At 41.0% G+C, this 13523-nt stretch overlaps 1 protein-coding gene across 2 annotated transcripts; it reads right to left on the bottom strand.

The window, feature by feature from the left end:
• Positions 1–1929: 1929 nt before the first annotated feature.
• LOC131219353 (protein WHAT'S THIS FACTOR 1 homolog, chloroplastic-like) lies at positions 1930–12893 on the bottom strand. Of its 2 annotated transcripts, XR_009158120.1 has the most exons (3): positions 10736–12893; positions 3587–3713; positions 1930–2291 (listed from the first exon to the last, which is right to left on the bottom strand). XR_009158120.1 is itself a non-coding variant. In XM_058214439.1 (2 exons), exon 1 carries the CDS (start codon positions 12138–12140, stop codon positions 10737–10739), a length of 1404 nt encoding a protein of 467 aa, XP_058070422.1. In that variant the 5' UTR covers positions 12141–12893; the 3' UTR covers positions 1930–2291; position 10736. The 2 variants fall into 2 exon arrangements, 1 of the variants encoding a protein (XP_058070422.1); XM_058214439.1 differs by lacking the exon at positions 3587–3713.
• Positions 12894–13523: the final 630 nt, after the last annotated feature.

Genomic DNA, 13523 nt, shown 5'->3' with positions numbered 1-13523 from the left:
TATAAAATGTCAATATGGTATAATGTAACTATCAGTGGTCCATCTTTTGAGCCCTACAAACAACATACCATGTCTTCGAATATTCCTATTAGAATTAGACTTTGATTGGAGGCTAGGGTTTTCCAAATCCAAAGATATTTGGTCATGGCCCATCCAATTTCTTGTGTTTGACAGCATAAAGTAATTGGGGGGTTTGAAATCCAGGGATTTCAAATCCCCTCAAAGAGGGAGTTTGAAATCCAAGGTGAGAGCTTGGATTACATCTAAAATCCTTCCAAGAGTTGCATGTGTAACATGTATGTCACCGGACTATTATTCTATTGGGCACATGGCCCACTAATGATGTCCCAAAACAATTAGATTATCAATTGCATCACTATAATTACTTTAATATGATGATCAACACCATCCAAACATTGTCCATGTAAATCAACGGTTAAAAATCGTTGGTTAGTCACTCGATCATGATTTTGTGCTCATGGCCCATCCGAGACTTGGAATTTCATCATTTTCGGGCAAAGCATATATTTTAGCGAACTTATTTCAACAATTGTGTTAAACATTACATACGTTCACTAATTAGAGATATTAAAGTTGATTTAGTAATTAAATTCAAACCCCTATAAATATATCATACATAGCTTACTTTTGGATTAAAGTTGATTCCAAATCTAAGGTGCCAAACAAAATAGGAGGATTTCAAATCCAGGGGTTCGAAATCCACGCTTCCAAATGATTTCAATACAAAGAAATTGATTTTCAAAAAATAAAAATAAAAAATCTGTCCCAACACAAACTCAGGTGAGCCACAACACAGGGAACAATGAGGGAGGATACCCCACCTCAAAAACATATCATAGTGTCATTGGAGCTTAGTATGTGGTGTGTATATGCCATCCAAGACATTCACAAGGTGTGCCACACCGGGATGAAGGGATGCTAAAAAGACCATGCCGATGGAAACTGTGGGACACGCCACTTGAATTTGGAATTGAATATCCCCCTATCAGCTCTGATGACATGGATGATACAATTTTTGGTGGTGAAATAATACGATGAAACTGATTTTCAATCCTGTGCTCTCAACATATCAAATCAAGATGCGGACGGAATCCGACCAAGTTCAAGTATCCATCAGGCCTTGGCTGGCTTGTAATCAGGCTTTGGAATGGGTTGGGATCAGTGGGCAAAAAAACCAAGACGAGAGACTGGGGAAAAAGAGAAATTTTAAGGGACTTTCTTCATACGCTGGCGAAGTATGATGATACACAGTCATAAAAAACTGGAGCCCATCATGGATAGGTCAGTACATCAAAATGGAATTGATTAATGGATGTCCGTTCGCAGAATTGGATCAAATCAAACAATTCTAAACTCTGATCAATGGGCAAGTATTTGTAAATTTGGACCATTGATAACTACACTTCATGAGAAGGATGCACGATGAAGTACCTGACCCAACCTGATTTTCTACTGGTCTAAGGTGCTTGGACCAAAACCCAACCAGTTTTGTAAACGGGTCTGAAAATTGGACTGAGAGCCGTTTAAATCAGGACCAATATTGAGGGCTATGATCTTCCACTCTGGAAGATTTTCGTGACTACATTCACCAGCATCATGATGGGAAAGGGGCTCAGTTTGGATGGGAGGATGGCAGGTTATCAACCACTGGCGTTCTTGAGATATCCGAGTTGATATTAGAGCTATTCTCATTTCTGTTGCTTAAAAAAAGCCCATCAAATTACAGTCCAGTTAGAAAACTACCATTGAATCAAGCAAAGATACAATCACATTACAATCCAAAGCCAAGATCTGCACTGTTAGATCAATGCATCAATAGAAAATTGAGTTCAGACCCAATAATACCCATCAATGATTTCAATTGAATGACAACTTGAATTGATGGAAACTGTAAAAGAATAGACCAAGTTAAAATCAAACTACAGCTTTTCTCTCTAGAGAAGTAGGAAACTGTCATTTCTTGAATTCCACCCTTTCAAAAGTTAAATCAAGACATTCATTCATCAAAATTGAAACTAAATAAATTAGAAAACATACCATAGACATTTTCCAGTTGCCTGGATTCCAAATTAGCCCTACCTTTTTGGAACCATATATCAATCCACCTAAGCTTTCCAATCTCAAAGGTCTTCCCCATTGTCATGTTTAGCCTCCTCTTTCCATCACCAGCCTCAGGCTCATCATAAAATGGGACATCCTTAGTGTTCATCTCTTCACACCCTTCAATGCCCGAAACGGCATGGATCTCCTCCCTAGTAATAATGCCACACCTGCATCACAAAAAAATTAAAAAAAAATAAAAAAATCAATGTCTTGAAAATGGGAATTCGTCCTTTCAATTGAGAGAAATGGCCACGAAAATTGTGAGGCATGCATGATGGAAAGATAGGATGAGGGAGGGTGGTCTTCTTCTCCATGAGAATTAGCAACATGAAATTAGATGAGAAAAATTGCTGAGTCATTGCATGGTAATTTAAAAAGCAGTTAGCAATAATTTTATCAAAGAAGTTGTTTCAACCATCCTTTTTGTACATGAGGCCCTTCAAGGTCTCTAGCTAGAAGAGTCCTTGTAAGTTGCAAAGACAAAATCATCAGTTTTAGAATTTTCTTCTTTCTTTCTTTATATGGGCGAGGAGATAAAAAGCCAATCATCTTAACTGCCAATCTACCATTTAAAAGCCAACCCCAAATTGCTGGGACACAGGCTAAGAAGATGATGAGACAACTAAAGGCCTGTTTGGATTGGTGGTATCCAAGATGTAGGTTTAGAAAGGAAATCACCAGATCTGAGAAAAACTGTGGGTAGTGTCGTCAGTGGAAAAGAATCCTACAAAAGGTGGTTTGTTTTACTCTTGGTGATTTCCAGGGGAAAATACAATGGCCAGTGGTTAAAAAGTGAAATATGAGGATTCACAAGTTTCAAAATGGAAAAGGAAAACACCTTGTTTTTGGATGGAAACATTACCTTATTGTCACAATAGGTGGAAAATGTCACATCAATGGAAAACATCTTTTCCACGGTCACTTTTTGAATTCCACCAATTGAAACAGGGCCTAAAGGTTATGTTCTAAACATTTTTGCAAATACATCAAAAGAAGTTGTTTCCGAAGACTGATTTAAAAAATCATATGATATGACTCAATATCGTCCCAGTCGTATCAGTTTCGGTTTGAAACAAAACAAGTAGCCACACCCGTACGGGAATGAAACAGGACCAAGTCAAGCGAGTCACACCCTTTTTGGTCCCCAGGCAAGTCACATTCAAAATGGCTACTTAAATCCATGCCAAAGACAGGTTATTCTAATACCAACTTGTGAGTCAAATCTACCAGAGTGAAGTAAACGAACTAGTGCAAACACACCAGTTGTATACGCACTGAACAAAACATTGAAATATCATTAGAAATATGGAGTGAGCCTATAGTTTAGGAGAGAAGAAACACATGCTTTGGAATCTAGAGTAGCATAGATATCTCCAGTTTCTTTTATCCTAGAGACATTGCGAATACAACTCATAAATCTCTATATCCTAGTTCACATGATTGCATGAGGATATGGTCTTACCTAATCACTCTCTGATCTTCTCCCACCAACTGTATAGGTGTAGTCAGTGAAGAGCAAACCGTGGTCGCAACTCCATTCAATGCCTTGAGTCTCCAAAAAAAATTGTGGCTCCTCAAAAGAGTCATCCCTATTAGAAAGAAGAGAGAAATTGGGAGTTTCAATCACAAATCAATACTGCAATTAAATAAACAATATTTACCATACTTAGCACATCCCACCTCATGATTATTAAAATGGATTTAAGACTTGCCGACTAGGGACCAACTCGCCTAGTCTTGAGTCGAGGCACGGCTTGGCCAACTTGGGCATTGAATCAACCCGAGCTGCTCAAGTCAGGGATGACTCTTGGTGTCAAATTGGACTGGGTTTGTATTGAGTCCACGCAAGTTGCACTGGACTCGGCCGATTTTATTTTTATTTTTCCCAGAAAGGTAGACACGCCCAAGTCTCAAAACCATGATTTTTAGTGACACAAGCGCCTGTCTGGTGCTTGGAAATGACGGGAAGTATTGGATTAAGTGGGATTAGTTGGTATGGAATTGCATTTGGTCCCATGCAAATTCCATCATGCGTTTGGAAACGACGGGAAGTATTGGATTAATCCCGGTTTCATATCATCCAGTGCCAATAGTAGGATTTCTGGTGAATTTCAAAATCCACTACATCTGTGGGCCTCACATTGATGCATGTGTTTTATCCACGCCATCCATCCAAATGTGCCCTTTACACATGACATTCAAGTTGCACATGTGTATAGGTGACTGGCATCAGTTGTGAAATCTGGTCTGTTGATTATAATTCCATGGTTCACAAAACGCAGGCTTCACTTAATACAGTGTATTTCCCAAAGGAAACATTTGATCCCAAACTTGCGATTGGACAGTCAAAATACCATGGTATTTCCAGATATGTAATCATTGTGCAATAATGGTGTTAATTCCATTTAATGCAATTCCATACCATTTAATCCCATGTTCCAAACAGGCCCTAAGGGTACAACTCAGCTAGACTCAATTCGTGATTAGTACATGCAGGCCACATTTTACCACCAAACAAATACAAATGATATTTGTTACATAATCGACATGATCTGATCAACATCAGCTCCAAACGAACCAGTTGATCTGCAAAACGGGGTACCATCTGACCAATGTTGGTCCACAACACCAATCAACTGGAAACACTAACCTGTCGGTAATTACAGAATTAACCCTATGAAATAACTATTGATCTTTGTTCAAAACCTGCCATTGATCTATCATAAAGAAAATTCCATTAATGTAGCAGAATCATACGCCGATAGGTTTTTTGAATAAGATCTTTCAAAATATTTTATCAATTTTTAAAAATCTATTACTACTATAGAACTCACGTGGGTACTCCCAGTTGAAATTCCAATGCCTGTTCTATTGACACACAACTACATCTCTTATCGCTGCAAATAGTGGCAGAGCACAATGAAGTAATTTCACGACCGCTGTTACATAATGTGATTGCATCAGTATATCCTCTAGCAGTTACAATATCAAAAGTTGATCACTATAACAAATGCCAATCCTTATCACCATAATACAACCAGTATTATGAATGCCAAACTTTCTAGATTGAGGAGCCCACAGAGTGGTTAGTAGAATTTTAATGGTTCCTCACAAGGTAATCCCTATCCTAGTGGGATCATTGGCAAGCTGAAGAATGAAGACGGATGGTCCTGCTGGCGTGGATGACGACTGAAGTGGAGGCCTTGACCCTAAGGGTTGTGAATGTCATTGGTACACGCTTTGGTCTTGTTAGTTGAAAGGAAATCCACTACTGTGATGAGTTGTGTGGTAGTCATGACCCAATAGACGAGATTTGTTTTCAATGAAATCCATCTTCTCTGTGCAGGGATAAACCCCCCTCCTTGGTGCCACTTTAAAAATGATTTCATCTCATTTTTGTTACAATAATAATGTACCAGAGATTTTGGTTTATAGAAGTTACAAGTTATCATGTAGCCGACCCCAATTAATTGAGATAAGGCTTAGATGGTGATGGTGATGGTGATAAGTTATGAGTTATCGAGATTATTTTTAGTCCTTACTAAAATATCCAATACATAATTACCATTAACTAACATGATATGACTTTTTTTTTTTTTTTTGGAGAGATGAGAAAAACTTCATTGAGGCCGCAACCAAGAAACAGAAAAACCAACAAAAGAGAGACAAACAAGATAAGAAAACTATACAAACCCCACCCAAACCTAGCCCACAAAAAGGCCTGAGGCCACCCAGAAAGTAAAACAAGACCCGCCCCAAAACTAGGGGTGTACATGAACCGAGCTAGCTCGGTTAGCTCGCTGGACTTGGCTCGAAAAAGCTTGATTCGACTCAGTTCGAAGCTGAGTTCAAGCTAAGTCGAGCTGATTTTTTGAGCTCGAAAATGAGTTCGAACCGAGTTCGAGCAGGCCCCAGCTCGACTCGACTCGGATCGAATCCACCTTGAATCGAACTCGGATTAAACCAATTCGGTGACTCGGTTACTTTGCCATTGATGTTGCTCACCAACTGTTTGATAAAATGACTCAACAAAATGTGGCTGGTGGCAAGGAAGGTATGTACATGAAACAAAATGGCACATGCCTTAACATCCAAATGTAACATGCACACCACACAAATATTGCAGTCTTACTGTTCTTAAGAGTTTCACACAAAGTTGAGTTGAGAGTTTCACAACAACACAAATTGGCATAAATGCCTTAAAAATCCAAAATATATGAGAGAGACATGCAGAAACAAACCTGTAGTTGCTTTACATACAGCTACACCTTGTCGACCATTGGGCGTCAATGTTGGTTGAAAGTGGATTACTATTTGATGGATGGTGTAGATTGATTGATTCAACTGCACATTGGGACTGAATTAAGAGCTAAAACACCAAAATACAGTAACCAGCTTAAATCAACCACAAGTCAAATGAACCTCCTTAGCTCACTATCTGAAGTCAATGATGATAAGCCAGTAGACAAGGTCTTGATCAATCATAAGCAAGCCCCATGTTTTACTTCTTTCTTTTCTTTGTTTTTTTTTCTCTTTTCTCTTTTCTCTTTTCTTTCCTCTCTGTTCTTTTTTCTATGACCAAGGAATCCATAGGAATAAAAAAAGGAAGGGATCCATTGCCTCTGTTTGTAAAACAGTGGGATTTTGAAGTTGCAGTTTAGGTGTTTGTGGAAATGCTTCAATGGCGAACTCGGCTTGAACTTGCCTCAAGCTGGCCCGAGCTGCTGACCGAACTGAGCCAAGCTGACCAGTCAGGCTTGAGGACCGAGCCGAGTTTGAGCTGAGGTCAGCCAGTGACCGAGCCGAGTCGAGCTGAGGCCAGCTTGACTCGGTTCAACTCGATGTACACGCCTACCCAAAACTCTACAACAGCATTAATGAAACCCGCTCATCAATACAAAGACAACTCGACTAAGAACCCCCAAGGTGGGATGCTTCTCATTTTTGAAGGTTGGATTATTTCTTTCAAACCAAACCGACCATAAAAATGCAAGCGGCACTATCCTCCACCTACAGGACCCCAATGAACCCCCTTTATCCCCATGCCAGGCTCCGAATATGGCCTCTATCAATCTCGACATTACCCAGCTAATGTTAGCCTTGCTGAAAATACCAGACCAAACAATACCGGCAAAAGCACAGTGAATAAACAGATGCTCTCCACCATCTCTTCCACATCTAAATAAAGAATACAAACGTTTAGCAACACCATATTTCTTTTGCAGAGATTGTCGATAGTCAGAATCTTGTTCCTCCCAACCAGCCAGGCATAAGCTACTTTAGGAGGAGCTCCGTAGTAGGACCAACAGAAAGTTGGATGTGAAGAGGCCCCAAGCTGCTCTCTCTAAGATAATTGCCGATAAAACAACTTCATTGAGAACTTGCTGGACTTTTCGAACCTCCAAGCCATAGATTCTGCCACATCTTGAGCCATCTTCTCACCCTGCAAATGAGATAACAAACTCACAAAACCATCAAATTCTAAGTCAGTCTGATTCCTACAACACGGGGTTGTCCAAACCCCCTAAACAGCCACATAGCTGGCCATTGAGATATTACTCGAAGGATTAAATTAGCAAGGTTCCGAAAAGAGGTCCGAAGCGGGGCATCCACACACCAAACACCGTCCCAAAATCTTAATTTGGATCCATCCCTCACCTGAAAACTGGCACCCTCCACCACCGAAGGGGCCACTCTCACTATACCTTTCCACCCGACCAACCCAACCGAGCCCGCTTGGGTTGAGAATTCCCAACCTGAGGTTGGGTTGGGATGGGTTAGGGTTGAGGTATGGGAACCTTGGGTTGGGCTAGGGTTGAACACCAACCCACCCGACTTTCAGCCCTACTAAAGGTGCTTCGGGGGTTTCCCCAAGCAAAAGGGAAGGCCCAAATATGAAGAAGGGTAGGATCCGATTCGGCATTCAAAAATCTCAGCCAGACCTAGAAGGGTGTCCTGGGGAGTATGAATACCTAAGATTTCTAATTTAGATAAATTTACTTTTATGCTTGATACAATCTCAAACCAACCCACAGTCAACCTCAAGTTTGCCACCATAGAGACCTTAGCCTCACAGAACAGAATAGTATCAGCAGCAAACTGCAAATGAGTAATTAGTTGCGGAGAATTATTAACCGAGAAGCCTTTAAAAAGACCAACTACTTGGCCTCTGCAAAGTAATATGCTCAAAGCTTCCAAAATGATCACAAAAAGAAAAGAGGATACCCCTAATGAAGACCTCAGGAAGATTTGCAGAAGACAAATGGGGAACCATTCAGCATAATAAAAAACTAGGCCGACGAAATACAACATTGAATCTAATTTCTCCAAGCAACCCCAAGACCCATTCTTTCAAGTAGTTCAAAAATGACCAATTGACATGATCCTACGCTTTCTCTATATCAAGTTTGCACGCAATACCATTCGACCCAACTTTGAAATAGGAGTCAACACACTCGTGGGCAATCAGAGCACCATCCAGGATTTGATGACCTGAGATAAAAGCGCTTTGGAAGTGGGAAATAACCCTGGATAGCACTCCTCGTGACCTTTAACTGCTTCGATAAGATCTTGTAAGGACTACTTACCAGACTAATGGGTCTGAAGTTCTTTAACTCCTCCGCACTATGCAATTTCGGAATAAGGGCCAAGAATGTACAGCCTAATTCCGGGGTCAAGTTAGCCGAGGCAGCAAAGTACTCAACAAAAGCCAACAAATCCTTACTGATTAAATCCCAAAAGACTGTAAAAAAGTGATCAGGAACCTATCAGGTCCCTGTGCCTTGTCCCTACCCGAAGCGACCAGGAACTCATTTTTTAGTCATAACCAAACAAGGCCTTAGTCCGCTTATATGGCAGAGGGGCGAATGAAATGACAGATATGTTAGCCAGAGAGGGGTTCAATAGGCCATTTTATATTTTTTGGAATTCACTACATTTTTCATGATGATTTGATTTTTTTTAAAAATGATTCATGATGTTTTAATTCTCCCTTTCTTCAGGAGAAAAAAAATTTATTATTATTATTTTTAATAAAAATATCTTGGTAGTTCTCAAAAAAGGGGGAAAAAAGAACAAGAGAGAAAAACAGGTACGGTCCTGGTCTTTATGCACAATCCACCTCAGAAGGACTTGGGTTGCCACTCACTGCTCTGTTTTAATTGGAACACGCAGCTCTGACACCTATTGAGCTTTCAAACTAATCATTCTCATGTGTAGAAAGTAAGTTTTAATTCCTCACAGCGTCTTTAGAGATGTTACTGAACCAATTGTTTAAGTTTCTTGGTTTTTTGGTTCCATCAGGAAAGAGCAAATTGTGTGGCGATCGTCTTGCTAGTTGAAATGTTTGGAAGTAACCCCTCTACACAGTCATGGGCATGGATTGACAACTCGTTTGATTTGACTCTCAGACTCCACCGAGTCCAACCCTGTTTGAGACCATGAATTAGTAGTGCAAATAGGCTTGACTCGGGCGAGTCGTAATTAGACTCGGGATCAAACGAGTCGCCGAGTAAAAAGGCCATGGTCGTGGGCATATATCACCATGTGGTCATCCCTTTTAGTGTATGACTTTCATTTCATTTAATGAACTGCTTCTTGATAAAATCTTCTAAACGTCAAATGCCAATAAAAGCAATTCTAATATGCATCCACACTTTCTAACACGGCATTAGAGCACTTGAGTCACGACTTGAAATATGAATTATAATTTGTGAATGGGAATGTTTTCTCGATTATTTTAGATAACATTAGCAGGTTGATTTTCTCATCATACAATAGTAGTTTCACTACCTAACTTTTTGGATGATGGGAATAGTGGATCCATGTCTAGATTGCTTTGATAAAAACAAGAAATGACTGTTCGTTAGTGCTGGTTGTTTGGATTGGAATTTCTTCTTCTTTTCTTAAGTTCTAGTTGCAATAATTCAATTCAATAAAGTGGACATGACAAAAGTGGGACTAATCCTACTCCCTACACCAGGACTAATGACCAATAGATAGGATTCATGTCATTTTGGGATAAACTTGAAAATCATGGAATAACAATCAGGGCAGGTAATCAATATAAATTAAAATGATCCACTGCCATTTTGATCATTGCCTTTGCTTTCAATTGAATTATCACAATTCATCTCAAGTGAGAATCCAAACAAACCCTTAAACAAGGACTTTGGTGACATGGCATCAAAGAAAGCACAAAGGAGCATCAATTGCTTAGCTTGATATTCATGTACTCAAATCAATATGACATCATTTAGAGCATGGAAATACACATTACAAAAGAAACGTATAAACATTTCAAAACTCAAAATGAAAATTTGGGATCATGGTACTTGAATCAAGAGGACATTTCAAGAGAAATGCAAATAAATCACCAGCAATGACAAATTGGAGAGAAGGCGTGCATGCCAATGTGGCACATGTGCGGGCCATACATTAGTTGGGCCCCACCGAGAACATCTTGTGGCTCAAAGATCAGGCTGGTCTACTCAACAGGCAGAACCACTCCACCTGATGAATGGGCCAAATCTCACACGTGCTACAAATCTCCTCTTCAATCTGCCTTCTTGAGGAATCTCCCAACACCTTAGCAATTTGTAAGGTTTCTAACCTCAAGATGAATCCTTGTACGCATTGTATACTTCTTCTGCAACTGCCATCTCCTCATCATCTGTAAGTAAAGCACCATCTAGTGGACCCACATTTGCTGCATTGTCTAACTCCCCAAATGCATTTTCGCCGTTAGGCTCGTCTTCAAACAGCTTCTCATCATCCATGTCTGAAAATTCATTAAACATTTCGAGCCTCTTTTTCCGCCCTCTATACCCAACAAGGTTCTGAATCTTCTCCTTCCAAAGCACCAATGGGCATTTCTCAATCAATTCCGAACCTTCATATGCTTCCGTCAAGTAGACGCTCAGCCTCTTTCCCCTCTCCGAAACGTAAAAGATGCCAAAATGCTTCAAAAGAAGCCGCATCAGCTTTTGGGGCATCTTGAATTCCTGCCGGAAGTGGGTCAAATGGTCCGTCACCAGCCTTTTCTCAAGCGTAAAGCTCAGCAGCTCGTGCATGACTGCAACTGCCCTCTTATCAAACTCCCGTGATCCTGGGCTCAGATCACGTGGATTAGCATACGGTGATAGATATGACCGTTTTTGGAAATGCTCAATCTGTCCGCCGTATCTAAAGATCTTCTTGTAGTTTGCTGGGAACTTCAATGGGAAAGGGAGGCAAAGCAGCCCTGGTGGGGGGCGATCAGATTCCGGTCCCGCTGCTAACTTCTTCTCCAACTCTGTCACTGCCCAAGCCGGGTTCCACGACACAAGTTCCAAGTACTCAACATCGTCGATTTTGACTGCCTTGAAGAGTTCCGGAAACATATGAATCCACTGATTCCGGAAATCATAAGGCAGACCCAAGTCACGCCTGAAGTGGGCAATCTTGTCTACTTGGAGCCGTTTATCGACCGACATCATCAAGAACCTCGTGACATACTGGGCTAGTTGTGGGCTGTGCTCTTCCTTGAGTCGCTCCTCCTCCGCCACAAGGTCCTCACCCTGCTGTGTCAGCCCACACCATATCACGCCCTTCTGGTCCTTGTACAATTCGAACAGCTTTGGGGACTTGCGGATGAAATCCGAGACCTTGTGCGGCTTCTGCAGGTTGATCTGCTGCCGGTACCGTTCCAATTCTCTCAGACGCATGATCTGCTCGGGTTCGTTCTTTAGAAGCTCTATCACAAACAACACCTTCGATGCTATCTTCCACTTCTCAGTCACTATTTCGAGATCATGGACCCGCTTCTTCTTGCTTCTGTCTTGGACCCGCTTGCTTGTAGTCATCAATCGCTTTTGCAAGTCTGAGAAAATCCATCCGGAAGCCATCTGATTGTCTACGGGTGACAGAGATAGTCTTACATATGAAAATTCAGCAAAATCGATACTAATTCTGTTGAGTTTGTTCCTAACCAACTGGGTGATCATCATTGAGAGCCGTCTGATCATGCAGATTGACATTACTTAGAATTTCTGCTGTTTTTCAACTGATAGTTTTTGAGAAAACTGTATGCCACATTGCCATCAATCAGCGTTTTTCACTAACTGGGTTTTAGAATTCCTCAGAGAAAAGGGAATTCAACCACCAAATACAGAATAACCCAAGTTACTAAAAGCAGATAACAACCCAAAATTCCGCTATCTTAGTTCCAACCACCAAATGGCAAACAACACATCATTCGAAGCAGATAAGAACATGAAATCTGTAATCTTAGATTTAACAAATAAATTCAAAAGAACCCAGGTCTTTCAGTCTGAACCTAATATTTATAGAAATCCGATGACGACGAGAAACACCCAAATGAATTAAGAACCAAAACCACTAGGTGGACGCCAGATGTTCGTTGAAATGCCCGAATGGAATTTTAGTGCAAGAACAAAATCTGCAATTTTAGACATCAAACGACAAGAACCAAACAAATCCCAAATCGCCTAAGAACGTAAATTCTCGTGTTTTCTAGGTGTTTGTCAAAATGTCCCAATGAACTTCCATGCATCTACTTGTACTTGCCATCGCGATACCAGCCCTCTCCTACAACGGCGCCGTCGAAGCAAGACTGTTTAGACCGTCCATTTTTCTAGAACACATATGGCCCACCTGATGATACACGGTTCGTGGAGATTCGTGTGGAGTCGAAGGGGCGAGCCTCTAACGCGAGCTTCTCTTTTTCATTTCTCAATGGGGTTGTTTGTGGCGTGGATTGGGTACTACCTCCCACCAGGACCTGGCTAGAGACGGACGGTCCTGTCAAGGGCTTTCGTGGGGCCCACTGTAATCTATGTGTTTTATGCATGCCGTCCATCCATTTTAAAAAGTAATTTTAGGTGATCATCCCAAAATTAGTTAGATCGATTTCTCAAGTGGACCACACTACAGGAAAAAGTGGGATTGAATTCCAACCGCTGAAAGCCTCTTGAGGCCACAGAAGTTTTGGATCAAGCTGATATTTCTCGTTTCCCTTCATTCAGATCTATGCGACCTTATGACCAGGTTGAATGGCTAATAAACATCACGTTGGGCCCTAGGAAGGTTTCAACGGTGGAGACCATTGTCATCACTGCTTACTGTGGTGTGGTCCACTCGAGCCTTTGATATGCCTTTTTTGGGCTCACGCCACTTACAGGACCAACCGTCTCAAGCTAGGTCCTGGTCCGGTTGGTACCCAGTCCGCGCTCGGTTTTTTATGCTCTGGCAGTGTTGGAAGGGAATTGCGTGCTGAGTAACTCCGTGGGGTTCACTGGCATGTATGTATCTTATCCACACCGTCCATTCGTTTTACCAGTTCATTTTAGTCATGATCTCAAAATTTAAACATATTCAAATCTTAAGTGGACCACACTTTA

The sequence above is a fragment of the Magnolia sinica genome, chromosome 11 (assembly GCF_029962835.1).
Source record: "Magnolia sinica isolate HGM2019 chromosome 11, MsV1, whole genome shotgun sequence".
Classification (NCBI taxonomy): Eukaryota; Viridiplantae; Streptophyta; class Magnoliopsida; order Magnoliales; family Magnoliaceae; genus Magnolia; species Magnolia sinica.
This window is presented reverse-complemented; position numbering and strand designations above follow the sequence as displayed.

What these genes read in the sequence shown, in the direction of transcription:
- LOC131219353 (XM_058214439.1), bottom strand. Translation starts at nt 12,140, where the DNA reads ATGTCAATCTGCATGATCAGACGGCTCTCAATGATGATCACCCAGTTG.